This window comes from Miscanthus floridulus, chromosome 17, assembly GCF_019320115.1.
Source record: "Miscanthus floridulus cultivar M001 chromosome 17, ASM1932011v1, whole genome shotgun sequence".
Taxonomy (NCBI): domain Eukaryota; kingdom Viridiplantae; phylum Streptophyta; class Magnoliopsida; order Poales; family Poaceae; genus Miscanthus; species Miscanthus floridulus.
Genome location: NC_089596.1, coordinates 9,828,684 through 9,848,713, shown reverse-complemented (window position 1 = coordinate 9,848,713; position 20,030 = coordinate 9,828,684). Strand labels below are relative to the sequence as shown.

At 49.7% G+C, this 20,030-nt stretch overlaps 2 protein-coding genes and 1 pseudogene across 2 annotated transcripts in view; 1 reads left to right on the top strand and 2 right to left on the bottom strand.

Moving 5' to 3' along the window:
* The window catches only part of LOC136515190 (uncharacterized), a 46,432-nt gene extending 32,861 nt beyond the window's left edge, over nt 1–13,571 (top strand). Inside the window, exons 2-10 of the mRNA XM_066508858.1 lie at nt 45–235; nt 428–536; nt 10,711–11,104; nt 11,506–11,575; nt 11,656–11,723; nt 12,138–12,253; nt 12,336–12,442; nt 12,579–12,718; nt 12,877–13,571. Of these exons, the coding sequence (XP_066364955.1) occupies nt 45–235; nt 428–536; nt 10,711–11,104; nt 11,506–11,575; nt 11,656–11,723; nt 12,138–12,253; nt 12,336–12,442; nt 12,579–12,718; nt 12,877–13,127 (1,446 nt within the window). The 3' untranslated portion in view covers nt 13,128–13,571. The remainder of the gene's footprint in view (nt 1–44; nt 236–427; nt 537–10,710; nt 11,105–11,505; nt 11,576–11,655; nt 11,724–12,137; nt 12,254–12,335; nt 12,443–12,578; nt 12,719–12,876) is intronic.
* Nucleotides 937–10,285, bottom strand: LOC136518195 (DNA (cytosine-5)-methyltransferase DRM2-like; annotated as a pseudogene).
* On the bottom strand, nt 6,837–8,951 carry LOC136517210 (U1 small nuclear ribonucleoprotein C-like). Its single transcript, XM_066510740.1, has 2 exons — nt 7,508–8,951; nt 6,837–7,274 (listed from the first exon to the last, which is right to left on the bottom strand). Exons 1-2 carry the CDS (start codon nt 8,256–8,258, stop codon nt 7,240–7,242), a joined length of 786 nt encoding a protein of 261 aa, XP_066366837.1. The 5' UTR covers nt 8,259–8,951; the 3' UTR covers nt 6,837–7,239.
* Nucleotides 13,572–20,030: the final 6,459 nt, after the last annotated feature.

The following is a 20,030-nucleotide window of genomic DNA, read 5'->3' as shown; positions in this document are numbered from 1 at the left end:
TTGGCGCTCCTCTGATTCTTCGGATCGTTCTCATGGTGCTGTAGTTCCCCGACGAGATGCTCAAGGACGCCGCGGCGGTGGCGAGGGCGCTGCGGCGGGAGCTTGCCTCCGGTGGTGGGGTCAGGGTGTTCGTGTTGGCCGACACGGCGTACAACTCCTGCTGCGTCGACGAGGTGGGCGCGTCCCACATCGATGCGCAGTGCGTTGTCCACTACGGCCACGCCTGCATGAGCCCGTGAGCAAACCCACCCTGTTCCTCTCAAAAGTTTGATTTTTTTCCTAAACAAAGATTAGGACAAACTTTTAAATGGTTAGATTAGATGCAGTTTGATACCATTTTTTCGACTTGTTGGGAACAATGCATTCTGTGTTGTCATTAGTTTGTGCTATGCTAACACTACCTTTGCACTGGCAACTTGAAATGCAGAACATCAAATTTGCCAGCTTTCTTTGTATTTGGGAAGGCACAGTTGGATATCCCCGCATGTGCCAGCACATTGCTTGAGTGCTCAAGAAAAAGCAATAAGCGCATTCTGGTATGCCCCAAACTATTTCCTCCGCTTAAAAGTTTTATGTTTAGTCCATGTGATGAGCTTCAATCTTTGTATGACCTATAGCACCATATCTGAATTCTTGACAACTTTGCTAAACCACACTATAAGATCAACATGCTGATAAATGATTGCGTTTTCTACCCAAGTAAGTAATTTTCTTGGCTAGATTAATAGTGAGAAAGTTTCTTTGGGCAGAAGCTGTGTTTTTATTTAGGTCATCATTCTTATAGTTTTTTTTTTAATCCCAAAGGAGATTAAATTAAAAGTAGCCTAAATTAGAGTGACATGAGAATTACGGTAGTCAACCTTCAAATCATTCACAAGTTTCGTCACAAAGAAAGATGCTACAATTCTAGAACCAATACAATAAAGATTCTAAAAACTACAAACACTCCATGATGGACTTGACGGAGTCTAAGATCCTAAAATAATGGTAGAATAATGCAGAATGTTCGCCCTCCAAACCACCTCTGTGGTGGCGGTTGCTCCCATCAAGATTGTTACATGAACTTCCACCAATCACAAGATCAAAGCCGCCAATCCTTCTAATATGCCTGCACATCAGTAATCTCAATCAAAGTGGCTATCTGTGTCTGACCCCACCAACTCCTCAGAATCGTCCTATTGACCTCAGATTTCTCTACTGCAATAACTCCAATACCAGAGAATGAAGACAGCACATTTATGCCTTGTGGGAACATATCCTTGAGGAATGAGAGATGGTAAGCAACAGTATCAACTTGAAATGAATTTCCTAGAGATCGATACGTCTCTGTCGTGTTGATACCTCTGGTGTGATCCTTCAGAAAGCCGAGTAGAAACTCCATCTCATCAGGCTCTAGAGCTGTGTTCATGCATATACCAAGTCTGTGTAGAGCCACCTCTGCTCCTCCAATCAACAACAACAACAACAACAACAAAGCCTTTAAGTCCCAAACAAGTTGGGGTAGGCTAGAGTTGAAACCCAGCAGAAGCAATCAAGGTTCAGGCACGTGAATAGCTGTCTTCCAAGCACTCCTATCTAAGGCTAAGTCTTTGGGTATATTCCATCCTTTCAAGTCTCCTTTTATTGCCTCTACCCAAGTCAACTTCGGTCTTCCTCTGCCTCTCTTCACGTTACTATCCTGGCCTAGGATTCCACTACGCACCGGTGCCTCTGGAGGTCTCCGTTGGACATGTCCAAACCATCTCAACCGGTGTTGGACAAGCTTCTCTTCAATTGGTGCTACCCCTAATCTATCACGTATATCATCGTTTCGAACTCAATCCCTTCTTGTATGACCGCAAATCCAACGCAACATACGCATTTCCGCTACACTTATCTGTTGAACATGTCGTCTTTTCGTAGGCCAACATTCTGCACCATACAACATAGCAGGTCTAATCGCCGTCTTATAAAGCTTGCCTTTTAGCTTCTGTGGTACCCTTTTGTCACATAGGACACCAGATGCTTGCCGCCACTTCATCCACCCTGCTTTGATTCTATGGTTAATATCTTCATCAATATCCCCGTCTCTCTGTAGCATTGATCCTAAATATCGAAAGGTATCCTTCCTAGGCACTACTTAACCTTCTAAACTAATATCTTCCTCCTCCCGAATAGTAGTGCCGAAGTCACATCTCATATACTCAGTTTTAGTTCTACTGAGTCTAAAACCTTTGGACTCCAAAGTCTCCCGCCATAACTCCAGTTTCTGATTCACTCCTATTCGGCTTTCATCAACTAGCACTACATCGTCCGCGAAAAACATACACCAAAGGATGTCCCCTTGTATGTCCCTTGTGACCTCATCCATTACTAAGGCAAACAAATAAGGGCTCAAAGCTGACCCTTGATGTAGTCCTATCCTAATCGGGAAGTCATCCGTGTCTCCATCACTTATTCGAACTCTAGTCACAACATTGTTGTACATGTCCTTAATAAGCCCGACGTACTTCGTTGGGACTTTATATTTGTCTAAAGCCCACCACATAACATTCCTTGGTATTTTATCATAAGCCTTCTCCAAGTCAATAAAAATCATGTGTAGGTCCTTCTTCTTCTCCCTATACCGCTCCATAACTTGTCTTATTAAGAAAATGGCTTCCATGGTTGACCTTTCGGGAATGAAACCAAATTGGTTCATAGAGACCCGTGTTATTATTCTCAAGCGATGCTCGATAACTCTCTCCCATAGCTTCATAGTATGACTCATCAACTTAATTCTTCGGTAATTAGTACAACTTTGAATATCCCCTTTATTCTTATAGATCGGTACCAATATACTTCTCCTCCACTCATCAGACATCTTGCTCGATCGAAAAATATGGTTGAACAGCTTGGTTAGCCATACTATAGCTATGTCCCCGAGACATCTCCACACCTCGATTGGGATACCATCCGGTCCCATCGCCTTACCTCCTTTCATCCTTTTCAACGTCTCTCTGACCTCAGATTCTTGGATTCTCCGCACAAAATGCCTATTGGTGTCATCAAAAGAGTCATCCAACTGAAAGGTTGTGTCTGTATTCTCACCATTGAACAATTTGTCAAAATACTCTTGCCATCGATGTCGGATCTCATCCTCCTTTACCAAGAGATGCTCCCTTTCATCCTTAATGCACTTAACTTGGTTGAAGTCCCTTGTCTTTCTCTCACGAACTCTAGCCATCCTATAAATGTCCTTCTCTCCTTCCTTCGTACTCAAACGTTGGTAAAGATCCTTGTACGCTCTACCCTTTGCCACACTTACAGCTCGCTTTGCAGTCTTCTTTGCCACCTTGTACTTCTCTATGTTGTCCACACTCCTGTCATGGTACAAGCGTCTATAACACTCTTTCTTCTCCTTAATAGCCCTTTGGACTTCCTCGTTCCACCACCAAGTATCTTTAGCCTTGCCTCCGCTTCCTTTGGTTACTCCACACACCTCTGAGGCCACCTTCCGAATGTTGGTTGCCATCTTCTCCCACATGTTGTTTATGTCTTCTTCTTTCTTCCAAGAGCCCTCTTTGATAACCCTTTCCCTGAATACCTCTGACGTCTCCCCTTTCAGTTTCCACCATTTTGTTCTTTCAATCTTAGCTTGTTTATCCCTACGGGCACGCACCTGAAAACGAAAGTCTGCCACCAAAAGCATATGTTGAGAAACAACACACTCCCCTGGTATCACCTCTGCTCCTCCAATACCAGAGAATAAAGACAGTACATTCATGCCTTGTGGGAACATATCCTTGAGGACTGAGAGATGGTAAGCAACAATATCAACTTGAAACGAATTTCCTAGCGATCGATACCTCTCTGTCCTCCTGATACCTCTGGTGTTATCCTTCGGATAGCCGAGTAGAAATTCCATCTCATTAGGCTCTAGAGGAGCAACCTTGTTTAAGCCAACCCAAGCGAGATTCCATTTCCTAGACTCCTCCTAGGCAAACTTCTGAACTCTTGGAGGAGGTGGATCTAAACTGTTTGTAAGGGCTACACAAATCTGCTAGAGTTGTGATTTCATCAGGCTAACCCTAGAAGGAGGGTAGCAATGTATATTGGTCATACATGGGCCTCATGGGCCTAATACACATACTCTCATACTCCAACACCCCCCCGCAGTCTGAACTACCGGCGCAGCGGAGTTACAGACTGGTCATGAAAAGAAGCACACACGATCACACGATCCCCCCCCACAGACGCAACTAGCCACCAATGATGTTGAGGCTGGAGCGAAACTCGGTGAAGGTCGATGACGGGAGGCCCTTGGTGAAGATGTCGGCAAACTGGGAGGTGGTCGGGACGTGGAGGACCCGAACATCGCCGATAGCAACCCGATCACGGACAAAGTGTAGGTCGATCTCCACATGCTTGGTCCGTTGGTGCTGCACAGGGTTGGTGGAGAGGTACACCGCACTGACGTTGTCGCAGTAGACCAGCGTGCTCCGGGAGAGAGGGCTGTGGAGCTCGGCAAGGAGCTGTCGGAGCCAGGAGGCCTCAGCCACGCCGTTAGCGACAGCTCGGTATTCCGCCTCGGCACTGGATCGGGAGACCACCGGCTGGCGCTTGGACGACCAGGACACCAGGTTGCCGCCCAGAAAGACAGCGTAGCCTGAGGTAGAGCGCCGAGTGTCCGGACACCCGGCCCAGTCGGCGTCAGTGTAGACAACGAGCTCGGTGGAGGAAGACCGCTGAAGGAGTAAGCCGTGGTCGACAGTGCCGCGGAGGTAGCGGAGGAGGCGCTTGAGCGCAGTGAGGTGAGGCTCTCGGGGATCATGCATGTGAAGGCATATCTGCTGTACGGCATAGGTGATGTCTGGCCTGGTGAAGGTAAGGTACTGAAGGGCACCTGCAAGACTCCGGTAAGCAGTGGGGTCTGCCACGGCGGTTCCCACGGCGTCTGACAGCTTGCCCTGTGTGTCAACTGGAGTAGAGCAGGGCTTGCAGTTAGTCATCCCAGCACGCTCCAGGATATCAAGAGTGTACTGCCGCTGGTGAAGGAGAAGGCCGGTGGGGCGAGGCTCAACAGTGACCCCGAGGAAGTGGTGGAGCACACCAAGATCCTTCATAGCAAACTCCTGGTGAAGAGAGGCGATGACACGGCTGAGTAAGGACGGACTGGAGGCTGTGAGGACAATATCATCAACGTAGAGCAGCAGATAGGCAGTCTCAGCTCCATGGTGATAGATAAACAGGGACGTATCTGACTTGGCCTCCACAAACCCCAGTGTCAGCAAGAAAGCAGCAAACCGAGAATACCACGCCCGGGGGGCCTGCTTGAGCCCGTAGAGAGACTTGTTGAGCCGGCAGACCATGTCCGGACGAGAAGAGTCAACAAACCCCGCTGGCTGGCTGCAGTAGACCGTCTCGGTGAGAGTCCCGTGGAGAAAGGCATTTTTGACGTCCAGCTGATGCACGGGCCAAGAGCGACTGAGAGCCAGTGAGAGCACTGTGCGTACGGTGGCCGGCTTCACCACGGGGCTGAAAGTCTCATCATAATCGACTCCAGGGCGCTGAGTGAAACCCCGGAGAACCCAGCGAGCCTTGTACCTCTCAAGGGAACCATCAGCCCGCCGCTTGTGTGTCCAGATCCACTTCCCGGTGACAACGTTGGATCCGGGTGGACGGGGCACCAGATCCCATGTCTGGTTGGCGAGGAGAGCCGCGTACTCCTCTTCCATCGCGCGGCGCCAATGAGGGTCCGACAAGGCGTCGCGAACGGAAGAGGGTACAGGAGAGATCTGCGAGTCGTCGGGCATCGTCGCGAGAGCCCGGGGCCGCAGGGTTCCAGCCGCGTGTCGCGTCACCATAGGGTGAACATGTCGCGGGTGTCGGTGAAGGAGTTGCGGGTGGTACACCGGTGACACGACACGGGCAGCCTGAGGCGGCGGCGGCGGTGTAGGGGTCGCCGGCGGAGAAGGGGACCCCGGTGATGCCGGAGGCAGCGGTGCCGCCGGCACACGGCGCCGGTAGACGTGCACCGGCTGGGCGAAACGCGCAGGAGGTGCGACAGGCGGCGTCTCCGTACCCGCTGCGGACGTAGGGGCAGGAGCAGCTCCGGAGGGTGACGCCTCCGGACCCGGGCAGGGCGCAGGGCCAGGGGCGTCACTGGTGGGTGGCGAGCGGGGGCACGGGCCCGGCGAGGGGCACGGGGAAGCAGTACCTGCAGGAGACAGCGGTAAAAGTGGCTGGACCACCGTGTCAGTGGGAAACAAAGAGAAGGGGTCCGGATCGGGGGTGGGAGATGGGGTGGTGGTGGTGGAGAAGGGAAAGACAGACTCATCAAACACCACATGGCGAGAGATGATGACCCGACGGGAGGTGAGGTCAAAGCACCGGTACCCCTTGTGATCTGGGGAGTACCCAAGGAAGACACACAGAGCGGAACGGGGAGCCAGCTTGTGGGGAGCGGTGGCAGTGGTGTTAGGGTAACACGCACACCCGAAGACACGAAGGTGGTCATACCGAGGAGGGGTACCGAAGAGAGCGTGGTGCGGTGTGGGAGCCGGGCAGGCAGCGGAAGGGAGGCGGTTAAGGAGATAGGTGGAGGTGTGCAGACTCTCTGCCCAGAAGCGAGCAGGAAGCGACGCCTGGAGCAGAAGGGTGCGCATGGTGTCGTTCGTGGTGTGAATCATGCGCTCGGCCTTGCCGTTCTGGGAGGAGGTATACGGGCAAGACATGCGCAGCTGGACACCGTGAGAGAGGAAGAAGGCACGGGAGGTGCCGTTATCGAACTCACGGCCATTGTCACACTGGACGGCCTTGATGGTGAGGTCGAACTGAGTAGACACCCAGGCGAAAAAGTGGAGAAGGGTGGTGAAAGTATCCGACTTCGCACGCAAAGGGAAAGTCCACGAATAATGCGAGAAATCGTCAACCACCACAAGATAGTATTTATACCCAGAAATGCTGATGACAGGAGATGTCCATAGGTCGCAGTGTACAAGATCAAACACATGCGTAGCATGTGAAGAAGAAGAACAAAAAGGGAGACGAACATGACGGCCCAGCTGGCACGCATGACACAAGTGCTCATCGTGAGCCCGAGTACAACCAATGTCGGAACTGCGACTAAGCTGCGTCAGAGCATCACGTCCAGGATGGCCAAGCCGACGGTGCCAAGTGGTGGAAGAAGGAGTGGCGGCGAAGGCAGCTGACAAAGTAGACGGCGACGAAGAGGAAGCAGACGCCGGAAACCGAAGGGTGTAAAGGGGTCCCGTGCTGTCACATCGGAGAAGAGGACGCCGGGAAGCCAAATCCTTCACAGTAAGATCGGAAGAGTCAAATTCAACAGAACAAGAATTGTCAGCTGTAAAACGACGAATAGAAAGAAGGTTGTGAACCATAGAGGGTGCAACAAGAATGTCAGGAAGACGAAAGGAACCATGAGTGCCGGCGGCACCCACGGACGTAACTGGAATACACGAACCATTCGCGACCATGATGGACGAAGGATGAGAGGAAGAAGGAGGGTGAAAAGAAGAGAGTATACCAGGGTCTGGAGTAGTGTGGTAAGTGGCACCCGAATCGGCAATCCAGTCGGTACCAGCAGGCGGTGTCAGGGCCATGGTGCTGAAGGATCTGGCCAAGGCCGCCGGGTTCCAACCGACAGGCCCGGGCAAGATGTCGGGAGGTGGCACCCACGAAGATGCGCCGGGAAGTGGAGCCCACGCAGACGGGGAGTGAAACCCTGGAGGAGCTCCAGTGAGCAAGGCTGCAGGTGGGCGAGGCTCTCCGCCTGGAGCCGGGAAGGGCCACATGTAGATGCGCCCCGACCACGGGTTGTGGAAGGAGGGCCAGGGTGCACCCCGTGGGGTCGCGGGCGTAGGGGCTCCGGAGGGCGACTGCACCGGTGTGTGGTGGCTTCCGCGGCCCCCACGTCCCCCTCCACGGCGACGGCGGCCGCCACGGCCCCCCCCACCCCCGCCCGGCCCGGGAGGAGGAGAACCAAGAAGCGACGACGGCGGTGGAGCGAGGGAACGCGCCGGAGGAGTAGCGGCCAGGGCAGTCGAGGAAGACGAGGACCCTGGCGTGGAGGTGGACCCTGGCTGGACGCCCTGAGTGAGCTCCTCCATGACAAGGTCGTCACGGACCTGCAGGAAGGAGGGAAAGGGCCTCTGCCGGGTGATCCACGTCCGGAGGTGAGCGTAGCGGTCACTGAGCCCGCGGAGGACATTGAGGACCAGGATGCGGTCCTCCACGGGCCAGCCAAGGTCGCCGAGGGAGTCCGCCATGCTCTTCATGCGCCGGCAGAAGTCGCCAACGGAGAGGTCACCCTGGACGAAGGTGCGGAAGCTCGCATCGAGACGCAGGGCCCGGGCTTCGGCATTGCCCAGAAACTGGCCCTCGAGTGCAAGCCAGGCCCGGCGAGCGTCAGCAGAGTTGCGGACGAGGTCGTGGAGGTCCAGGGAGATCGTCCCGATGATCCAGGAGAGGACGACGCTGTCCAGGCGCAGCCACGATGAGGTCTGGACTGCGACCGAGGCGTCGACTAGGACGTGGTCGTCGAGGGCGTAGCGGCGGAGGGTGAGGAGAACCAGGTCCCTCCAGCGGGCGTAAGAGGGCGACTCAGGTTCGAGGACGACCGGGACGAGGAGTCGGATGTTCTGGACACCCCCGGCCTGGTAGTGGAGCTGAGCGACGTGCGGGTCGGCCGGGTCGTGCCAGATGACCGTGGTGTGAGACGCGCGGTGACCCGTCGAGCCTGAGGAGGTGGCCGCGGTGTCATAGGATGTAGGGAGGACGAGGAGCTGCTCCGCCTCAGCGATCTGGCGGGCCAGGGCATCAGCCGCGTCGCGCTCGCGCTCCAAAGCGAGGGCGGCCGCCCGCACCCGGGCCTGGCTGTCAGCAGCAGCCGCCCGTGCAGCCACGAGAGCAGCGGCGAGAGCGGAGCTGGCCCCTGCCGTCTGGAGAGGGGCAGAGGGCGGCAGAGGAGGAGGAGCGGGGAAGAAGAAAGGCTCCAGGTTCTCCCCCGCGCCCCCAGCGGCAGGGGCGTGGCTGCCTGCGCCCGCGCCGCCCCTGCCGCAGCAGCGGCGGCGGCAGCGGCCAGGCTGTCCAAGCCCGCCGCGGCGGAAGGCAGGGAAGAGGCCAGGCTGCGCCGCGAGCGGCGGCAGGGCGCCTGCGCCCGCGCGCAGTGGCGGGGCTGCTACGCCGGCAGCAGGGGGGGCCGCCGCGCCGCGGGCGGGGGCCCCCACGCCCGCGCCCGCGGCTGCGCCGGCACCCGCGCGCGGCGCAGCGACAGCGGCGGCGGCCGGGCCTTCCGCGTCCGCGGCAAGGAGGCCAGCGCCGCGCGCTGGGCCCAGGACGGGTAGGGAAGGGAGGGGAAAGCCTGGAAGTAGGTGGGGAGGAGGGGATGGGCGGCAGCCATGGCGGCGGCAAGAAATCGGCCAGCGGCGCCTGGCGGCTGGGTGGGGAAGGGGAGGAGGAAAGCCTAGCTCTATACCATGCTAGAGTTGTGATTTCATCAGGCTAACCCTAGAAGGAGGGTAGCAATGTATATTGGTCATACATGGGCCTCATGGGCCTAATACACATACTCTCATACTCCAACAAAATCCTCTCTAACAATTTTGCACTAGACACAAGTATGGAGGCAATTGAACTGTCGTCTTGGGTCCCATGACGGCCACCACCTCTTGGTACGAGGTAATGCTTCGGATATGGTCTTTGGAGGTATGGGGGGGGGGGGAGAGGTGACCTGTTCTCAAGTGACAGATTAAGGATGTAACCCCTTTTCCTGGCAGCAGCACAGAAGTACTTCGAGTCCACAAACTTTGGCTGAATATCATACAAGAATCTCGATATGGTAGTCTAGACACCTTTTGGAGCAAGAACAACATTCTCATAGTAGAAGTATGGTGGATCAATAGCTTGTGCAGCTGGTCTTGACCACTGGTTTGGCAAGTTAAATCCAACCATTGGATGTGGGAGAGGCATGGGTTCATCATAGCTACCATCTAATGGGCCTCTACTTCCCTGTGCTTCTCCCTCCCTCCCTCCCTCCCTCTGTTTCCATCCATAACCTTCCTTTGTTTCTCCCTCCATAGGAATTATCCTCGAGTATTGCAAACACAGTTCCATTATCATACCATTCAATTAGAACTAAATCTTATTGCAGACTTATATGGACAGTTCACCTAAGACGAACCTCATAGTCAGACAAATTGCCATAGTAACCATCTCCTGCAGTCTGTGAAGCATAAATTGAATCCACCAGAACAGAAATAGATGCATCCTGCCCGCATCTAGTAATAGCCAGTGCAGGCACAAAAATAGGTCAGCGGAAAAATCTTTTTGTATTTCCTGTGGTCTTCCACTCTTCCTGTTATGGTACAAGTAATGCTACAATAGGAGTAGAATGCTGGTTCAAACAGCAATTCTATATCATGTCTAGGACTTTCATTGATCTGCTTACTTCAGGTTTCTGTTGCCTTGCATTCACTAGTACAATTGGCATGTTTTACCGATAAACAAATATTAACTATGTTATGCTATCAACGATTCAGCTTACCTTATAATCCGCACTATTCAGCTTGTTTTTTCAGCCGGAACAGTGTTTTTCTCTCACAACAATTCAGCCAGAACAGTGTTTTTCAGCTAGTTTCAGCCAAGTTTCAGCAAGCCGAACGGGGCCGATAGTTTACATTCTACGTATTCTATTTTCACTAATCTTGGCTATTATGGCTTACCAAACAGGTTTTGTATGGACTAGAGTACGCATATGCATTGGATGATCTTAGACGAGCTTTCATGGAGTCATGTAAATCAAATTCTGGCAATCCTGAAGTCCAGTATGCAGAAATTCTGTGTTCAGTTATGAGTCCATCAAGTACTACAGAAGAAAACACAATTCCTCAGTTGAGTGGCACCTCTTGTAACGGAGATATCACAAGAAACAGCGATGTAGCAACATTCCTGGACAATCGTTATGGCATGAAATGTTCCAGTTCCACACAAAAGTACAGCCTTGGTGGCATTACATGGAATATTTCAGTTGATGAGAAAATGGAGGACTATTTGATATTTTGGATTGGACAAGATAACTCAGCATTTGCCAACATAGTCCTTACCTTCAATAAATGTGAAATAGGTGTGTTTTCATCCTCATTTTGTGTATGGCAGGAGGATTGTTTTAATTTGTGCAAGTCTTGTTTTCCTAAGCTTGTAGTTGTTTTTCTCTTGAATAATCAGCAGTGTGATATTCAATACTGCATATGGCAACCAATGTGATGTACTTGGAGTACAGCTTGTTTGAAATCTAAAATTTGATTCTTGATCGGCAGTGATCTTGTAACTTCTGCTTAGCGATGCATGATGCAGATCTTATAGTCCTCTTCTTTACATTATTTGCAACTGCACATGCTTACATTTTCCATTCTGTAATTGATCATCTTAGTAAGTTTAAATAATCTTCCATTTGGTTAAGGTAATTGCTCTAATGCAGGGGTCTTCTGAATGTGATGCATTTGAATGTTAATGTTTCTTTTGTAGTTAGATATGACGCAATAGAAAATCAACTCACAGCTGACATCTCTCATCTGATGAAAATTCTTAGGCGAAGGTACTTTGTTTTTGCAGCATTCATGTACTTTTTTCTTACATTATTTGGTACTGCTTACAAAATATAATTTTTAATTGTAGGTATTACCTTGTGGAGAAGGCAAAGGATGCAAACATTATTGGCATTTTGGTGGGAACTCTGGGTGTTGGTATGCACATTGTTAACTTGAACATAAAAAGTAGTTATGCCAATGTTGAGGCACTGTTAGATTGTGACGTCAGCTATGAGGTTTACCTTTATATTTCAGCCATGCATGCCTCTTAGAAAGGCACTATACCATGCAAGATCTGATCCATGCCTGATCGGTTCATCACAAGGCTGGTTTAGTTTGGCTATAAGCAGATCAAGCGGGAGATGAACTCCCTAACTAGTTTCATGGTTTGCCTAGACCAGACATTCCTAGTTTCTTTACTGGTCAATTGATTTTGTGCATTCCCATAATCCCAAATACGACCACTTTACTTGAATATTATTATTTTAGTTCTCATGTTATCTGGCCTGGAATTTTGCTAGAAACTCTTAAATTTTGTGATGTGGTGCATTGCACTCCTTGATGATGCAGCTGGTTATCTTCATATAATCGAACAAATGAAAGAACTGATCAAGGCCGCTGGAAAGAAATCTTATACATTGGTCATGGGCAGGCCTAATTCTGCAAAACTTGCGAATTTTCCAGAGGTGTGCTACTTTAATTTAACTCTGAACTGTTTTTCTCTGTTCACCTATCTATACCATCTGACATTGTTTTTCCTTGGAGCAGTGCGAAGTTTTTATTTATGTTTCTTGTGCCCAAACCGCTTTGCTGGATAGCAAGGATTTTTTAGCTCCAGTTATTACACCTTTTGAAGCTGTACTAGCTTTTGGCAGGTATGCTACATTATTGTCCTCTAATAGAACCCAAGATACTTGTATTGTTTGTGCCTGATTACAAATCTATATGAAGGGTGGCATCAATTTACATAATTTTGCTATGGTTCTGATGCCAGAAGCAACATGTTTTCAGGGGAAGAGAGTGGACTGGAGAATATCTTTTGGATTTCAAGGATTTGATCACTTTAGAGAAGCAAGAAGTTGCGAGCACAACAGAAGAAGCACGTTTTTCTTTTATCAAAGGTGTCTATGTGGAAGATAATTGCCCCCAAGGTACATCATATGCAGATGGGTCTATCCATCTGTCACTGTTTGAACAAGTTCTGTCCTTTAATAGTGCTGTGGTTGGCTCACTCATTTGCTTTTATTTTGTTTCATCTTTTTTTTTACTAATTATCACACATGTTTTCTAATCGTTTGCCCCCCCACAGAAAATGAGGAGCAATCAGAAATGTTGCTCGCACTGGCTGAGGTAACAGAAAAGGCACTAAGCATCCAAAACCAGCACAATGACGCTGTCCTTTACCAAGGAAGAGCAATGTCCTCAATCGATTACCTCAAGGCACGTTCATACCGTGGTCTAAGTGGAGAATATGAAGGTACAGTGCCTAATTCAATCTTGGTAGGCAGAACCGGCAGGGCAGCTGGTTACAGTGATGAGAAAACCGAGAACGCACAATGAATGTAGCATCGTGCCCGTTAACCCGTTACTACAGGCTCCCTTGTTTTGGCGGTGAAAAACCAGGGTGCACAATGATTCAATCTTACCCTGGATGGTTTACCAATCTTTGCCTTTTGTTTTGGTGGAGAAATAGGTTTACAGACAATTGTCAATATTTTTATCGACGAGAACACCTGTTTTAGCCCTAGGGAATTTGTGTACTGATCGTTCAGGTGGCTGTTTTGCTATAGAAACTAAGTGTGCATAGTCGGTTTGGATGCATGTCACAAGTTTTACGAATTTGTGTGAGGTTGTTTCTAACGACTGTGGCATGTGTTCAGAAGATGAGATATACGTTGTTCACAAGTCACAACCTGTCCTGTAGTCGTCCATTATGTTTGTACAAGATAAAGTTTACCCTGTATATTCTTATTCATTGACTACTAGGAGTAGTTCTTGAAGCACCATTTGGGAAAACTTTTTATCTAGTTTGCCAACGATTACAGCTGTTTCGGACATCTTGTACACGCTGATAGAAAGGTCTCACAGTGAGGCGGACATACTGAGTCCCCAAAGAACGAAATTTCACCTCAACCTGAAGCATCAAACTTGACCATGGATATCCATCATGCGGGTTCATCGTAGAATTAGGAACACCATGATACGAATTAACTTTGCTTTGAAATAATGGAACTACTAGCGTCTGGACAGACGGGGCGTTTGTCCGTTCGCGCCTGCAGTCCGCTTCCCGCGCCATTTCATGTGCCCATGCGGGGCCCGTGTAACATCCTCGGTGTTACACTCTAAACCAACTACTAAACCACCTCATGAGCATCATATTTATGTGTTAGAACATGTGGAAAAGTGAAAATAGAATTTTGGTTGTACTAAAAATGCCCAACGAAGATTTAGTTACGGAAGGTTCTAGTGCTTGTGTGTTATCGAGTAGGCTTATAAAATAATTTTTTAAGCAAAAATGTTATAAAACATGTATGTGACATTTAAATAAAGTATGAAGTACAAACTTTGTAGATGACAATGCAACTTTTATCTTAGGAAAATAATATTGCTAGCTAGTATTTCTAATAGCTTAGAAATGGAACTTGAAATCAAATCCAGCTCAAGTTTGAAAACATTTTGACAAGGCTATGTTGGTGAATTAATTTTGAAAAATTTAGCTAAAGGTCAGTGCTATGTTTTTGTTCTGTATGGTAGTTTGATGTACCCTCTTTAGCATGGTTTAGGTGGTCGAGCCTCAATAAAATCGATTTAGTTTTGGCAAACGCTTTAAAAGCTGTGCACGAACATCATCTCGGGCTAGTTGGCTGGGTGGACGCGGTCACCACGCTCGGGAGCGCGACGTCACCATGTTTGGCCGCCCATTCGCACGCGCGCTGCCGCGTGTTGGCCCACCGAGGCCGCCCTCGGCCTGGCCGCGGCCTGACTACGGCTTGGCTGCTGCTAGCCGTCGTGCTGCTGCCCCACCTCGCTGCCGCATTGCTGGCCGTCGTGCCTACCGCTGGCCGCCTGCCTGGCCGGTCGTGGGCCACTAGCCGCCTCTGGCCGTAGCCGCACGGTGCTGCTGCTGCTGTTGCCGCTGTGGCACCATGCTGTGTTGCTGTTGCTCGCCTCGTCGCCGCGCGCACGTGCGCTGGCTCCCTGCTGCCTTGCGCCATCGCCTCGCCTTAATGGTGCTATGGCCGCACATGCCGCGCTCCCCAACTGCCTACGCGCGCACACGTTTTCTAGCTACGTTGTCTCGTAGCGAGCGCGCAGGTGCTGTCTCAGGTCCGGCCTACCGCTTGCCACCAAGGCGAGGATGGCCAGAGCTCGGACCTACCCTCCTCCCTACCGTCTCTGCCGTCTGAGCTGTGACCATGAAATCCACCAGAGAGAGATCACCTCAACTCGATTCAACTTGTCCGTGGCCTCGCCATTAAGCCACCTAGATGCCCGACCCCATCCTGCCTTGAGTTGAGCCCGTCCAAGCCTCAATTTGGCCACTTCCCTGCCGCCGGGCCACTAAGGTCGCGCTCGTCCAGCGCGGGTGGCAACACCCTCAACGGAGCCGTGAGAGGCCGGTCCAGCTGCACCATTAGCTCCGCTTTGACTCCCTCTTCACCCTACGCTCATCAGCCGAACCGCTACCACTACCCCGGCGCCGCTGATGCGGCCGTGTCCACCGCCGCACGACTCGATCACATGCGTCCAGCTCTCCTCCGCCATCCTCTACTCCAACTATCAATTCGGTCGAGTCCATGGTAAGCTCCTGATGCTCACCCGCTAGCTGGTTAGGTCTATAGCTGTCCTAGTTCACCAGAACGGTCATGCCACCGTCGTGGATGCCGCACGTCGCTGCAGCCCTCACCAGTGAGCCCTGCCACCCCTCACCGCCACCCATCATAGTAGTTTAGGTCGGGGATGGTGATCGACCCACTTGATGGGTCCGCGCAAATCCCAGGTGGCCGGCGTAGCCACCCTATGCCGCTGCTCGCCACGCCGCCATGCACATCGTTGCCCGAGGGTGTGTGCGGGGAAATTAGGAAAAACTCAGGGGGTTAAATGAATTCGTCAGAGAGAGGAAGAAATAGTGTTAGGATTTAGGTGTAGTTCGGGAGAAGTCCGAAGGCTCTTTTACAAAAGCGCCAGCGCGCGCTGGCTCCCCCACCGTGGGCCGTCTCACGCGTGGGCCGCGTCTGCGCGGGCCACGCAGTTGAATCCGCTTTTTCTTTTTCTTAGTAATAGTTTTTCCATTTGAATTTCTGAGCTAGATTTGTATAATTGATATAAAATCATGTAGGTGTCTAAAAATTGCGAAACAAATTTTATTAGGTTCCAAAAATTGTGATCTATCTGGTAGTATAGATAGATCATGCATATCTGTGTTGATACTAAGGGCTATTAAATTATTTGAAAGTGCTTAATATTATTAGGGTAATTATTGTAGGAATTTTTGTGATAAATTGGTGATAGCTTTAATCTTGAATTTTTTACCATAGTTTCATTGTATTATTATGTGCTCACTGTAATTTTTGTGGCCTTAGACTGGACTAAACATTAGGATAGTTAAATGTTCTTTGTTTAAATATACATTAAAATCTTTAATAGAAATAAAGACATACCATTGAATTGCGAAACTAGGTGCTTGTTAGTTGAACATAACACTTTGCTTGATGAAGATGATAGTTAGCTTAATATCTTAGTCATTAGAGCTAGTTTGTTAGTATGGCATCTGTGTTCGTATTTTAAAAGTTGTTATTGCCTAAATACTAAATCGTTGCATCATCATCATCGCATGCATATAGAGAACGAGTCGGCGGAGATTGTGACCACCAGCGAGTATGAGTTTGAGGAGATCGTCGAGGAGTACGAGGAGGAGATTCTCATGCAGGAGGAGGTCCCGGATCCACCACTGACTGATGCAGTTGACACCACGCCTGCCCAAGGCAAGCCCTGGTGCATAACCCTTATTTTTGATAATCACTATATGTATATATGTGATATGCATTTACGTTACAGGAATTTTATGGAAACCACATGCATAGATATATCTGTCCTATGAGTCTTACTTGTGCAGGTTTGAGTAGCTGCTATGCTTAGGTTTTTGGTAGCGTGAGTAACCTACCGTTACTCACAATAGGTGATTATTATAATTACTCTCATGATAAAAATGATGAAAGGAAAATAGAGACCGGACAGAGATATGGTATGGGTATTGGTGGGTGTAACGAGTTGTGTCCCACGACCACGGGGCTTAGCTTGGTTACACTACTTTCCCTGTCCGTGTCGATTGAGGACCATCCATTGCTTGGATGGTAGTCAGGTCACAAACTTATTATCCTGAGCACATACTTGCTTATGGGAGCGAGAAGGCTCGTTACGCTCTTGTCATGGGTTTCAGCTTTTTTCAAACCGACTGATTGGAGGTGGGGAAAGGTGGAGGTCTAAGCACCATATTAAGACCGGGTCTCAAGTGTGGGGGCATGGAATCTAAGTTTGGACGGGGACCTAGACCCCATGATAGGAGTGGAATGGGTTGGTCTTGTTTATGCCTGGGGTACAAGTGAGGCGTGTGTTTTGGGGTACCCAGCTGGGATACATTGGTTCGCGAATCGCCGTTTCCATGAGACAGTATGACTTGGCTATGGTCTAGCACCATAGTAAAAACAGGAAGATGAAATATGGTAAATTGGTTCTGATTGCTCAACCCTTGCTTGAAAGTTGAGCATGTGCTTACCTTGAATGGTTAGCTAATGAAGTAATGATGACTGCTAATTAAACTTGACCTTAAGGATGCACTATTAGTAATGCTTTCCGCAAGTAAAAGAAAATAGCAGACCATATTGCCTATCATGTTCCTTGCGAGTCGGGAAACTATTCCCACTAGTCAGGTAAGTCTTGCGAGTACATTGTGTACTCAGGGTTTATTTTACCCTGTTGCAGGTGCAGCTTGAGGAGTTAGCTCTTATGTGGAGGATTCTTCTAGTGGGCACAGATGGATCCATGTATCGTTTCCACTAGATGATTATTACATTTTTTCACTATTTAATTATCGCACTTTGAACTCTGGTATTGTAATAAATAATTTTCAAGACTCTATATTGTATGAAATGGACTAAGTATTGTAAGCTCGTACTCATTATTGAATTCTAGAGGTAAAACATGGATTGATTCGAGTTCTCCCATGGGGTGTGCTCGATGAAACTGTCCGATGTAGCTAACTTTTGGGGTGCTTAGTGTCTAGTGGAAGATGAGCGCCTCCAAAAGCATGTTATTTCGGGCAGTTTTGCCATAGCCCACGCTGCTTCGCTTAGAGGCACCGTCTGAGAGCTGCCTCAAGCCACCGCTGACCACTAGCGAGGGCCATGGTATGCCCGTAGCCACTAACTATCATGGAGGCAAGAAACACCGTTGGAAATCTGATCCACACCAACCAGATGGAGATCCGCTGCACTTGTCCTATTTACTTTTGAAACATCAAGATGCAACACTTGCAACATATAAAAGAAAACATATAAAACACCTGAAACATTCTTCTGAAACACTTGCAAAAAAACACCTGAAAAACACTTGAAAACTATTGCAAACATACGCAATATCCATATAAAACACTTGCAACATATGTGGTGAAACGTATGCAACATCTAGATAATCACACTTGCAACAATACGTCCAAAACACTTGTAACATACCTCTGAAACACTTGAAAGATATGCTTGCAGCATGTGTTTTTAATAGACGCAACATCTCCTCGCTGCTTGGGAGAATGGAGGCTCATCAGCGTGTGGAGTTTGCCGGAGACAGCAGCTCGATGACGCTTGTAAGCAATGACTTGGTGGTGCTTGTACGCGGTATGCCGATGGCAGCGGCTGTGCGATGCAGTAGGGAGGCAGCGACTGCGCGCCACGCCTAGTAGGGCTGGTAGCCGAGCGCCGTGACTCATAGGCGGCTGCACGCTACGCCTAGCAGGGCCGACAGTCGTGTATTGAGACTGGGAGAGAGCAGCCATGCACCATGCCTAGCAGGTGATGAGCAGATCGATCTGCCCAAGTGGCATGGCCTGCTTTCCAAGCACGATGCCATGGAAAGGCGCCCCGGTCGACCGGATGCGCGATCGGTCGATGCCCATGGCATCGAGCATTTCAGCATACATGATGTTGAGGTCGCTGCCTCCATCCATCATCCCCTTGGTGAGCCGCTTTATGCCAATGATCGGGTCGACCATGATCGGATATCTTCCCGGTTGCGGGACGCTTTTCGGGTGGTCGGTCCGATCAAAGGTTACGATGGTCTCCAACCATCGGAGGAAGAAAGACATGGCCGGCTCGGCCATATAGACCTCACGACACACAAGCTTATGGCGGCGCTTGGAGTCATAGGCCGCTGACCCTCCAAAGATCTTGAGGCAGCCATCTAGCGTTGAAAATCCGTCGTCCTTCCCCTCAGTGTTGTCTGTGGCTGGCTTGGGCTCCTTCCTATGCTCCCCCTTGTTGGAGCCTCTAGACAAGAACCGCTTCATGAGGATGCAGTCCTTGTATAGGTGCTTGATGGAGAAAGCATGGTTTGGGCATGACCCTTCGAGCAGCTTCTTGAAGTGGTCCAAGGTACCCTCGGTGGGCTTCTAACCCCCCTTGCGGTCGGTAGTGGCCATGACCGAGCCCTCACGCCGCTGCTTGTTCTTCTTCTTATTGGGGCAATTGGAGGCACCTTCGCCGGCGTCCTTGTCCCGCTTTGCCTTGCCCTTGGGGTGATTGAAAATCACCCCGACCACCTCATCGCCCGAGGCATGACTGGCAGTGATGTCAAGGAGCTCCTTGGTCATCCATGGGCCCATATGTCTGTAGGGTCAAGATGGCAGACTAGAGGGGGGATGAATAGTCCTTTCTAAATTTAATCGCGCCGGCTAACCGAAAAAATGCGGAATTAAAATAATCGGTCTAGCCAATACAACACCCCTCTATCGAAGTTCACAAGCACCTTATATAGATCCTAATTAAGAAACAAAGGTGTCGGGTGAAAGGTCCTAATGGCTAGAGGGGGGGTGAATAGCCTATTAAAAATTTCTACAACAACACTTAACAAACCGGTTAGACAATTATAAGGTGAAGCAAGTGTTGCGCTAGCCTACTAAAAATGCAAGCCACCTACCACAATTCTAGTTTATATAGTTTTTATCCACACAATGGCTATGTCACTATACTGAGTTAGTGCGCTCTCAAATGCTAACTAAAGAGCCACACTAACCAAACTAACAAGCTCTCACAACTAGCTATACTAAAGAGCTTGACAACTAGTTTGCGGTAATGTAAAGAGAGTGAGCAAAATGGTTATACCGCCGTATTGAGGAAGGAGCCAATCAATCACAAGAATGAATACCAATGAAGACCAATCACCTCGAAATCAAATGATGACACAATGATTTTT

Bases quoted from the DNA above. Each gene is read 5' to 3' on its own strand.
- LOC136517210 (XM_066510740.1), bottom strand. From the start codon at position 8,258: ATGAAGAGCATGGCGGACTCCCTCGGCGACCTTGGCTGGCCCGTGGAG. The intron at 7,275-7,507 runs GTATACTCTCTT...CTTACTGTGAAG, and splicing joins CCACACTACTCCAGACCCTG to GATTTGGCTTCCCGGCGTCC.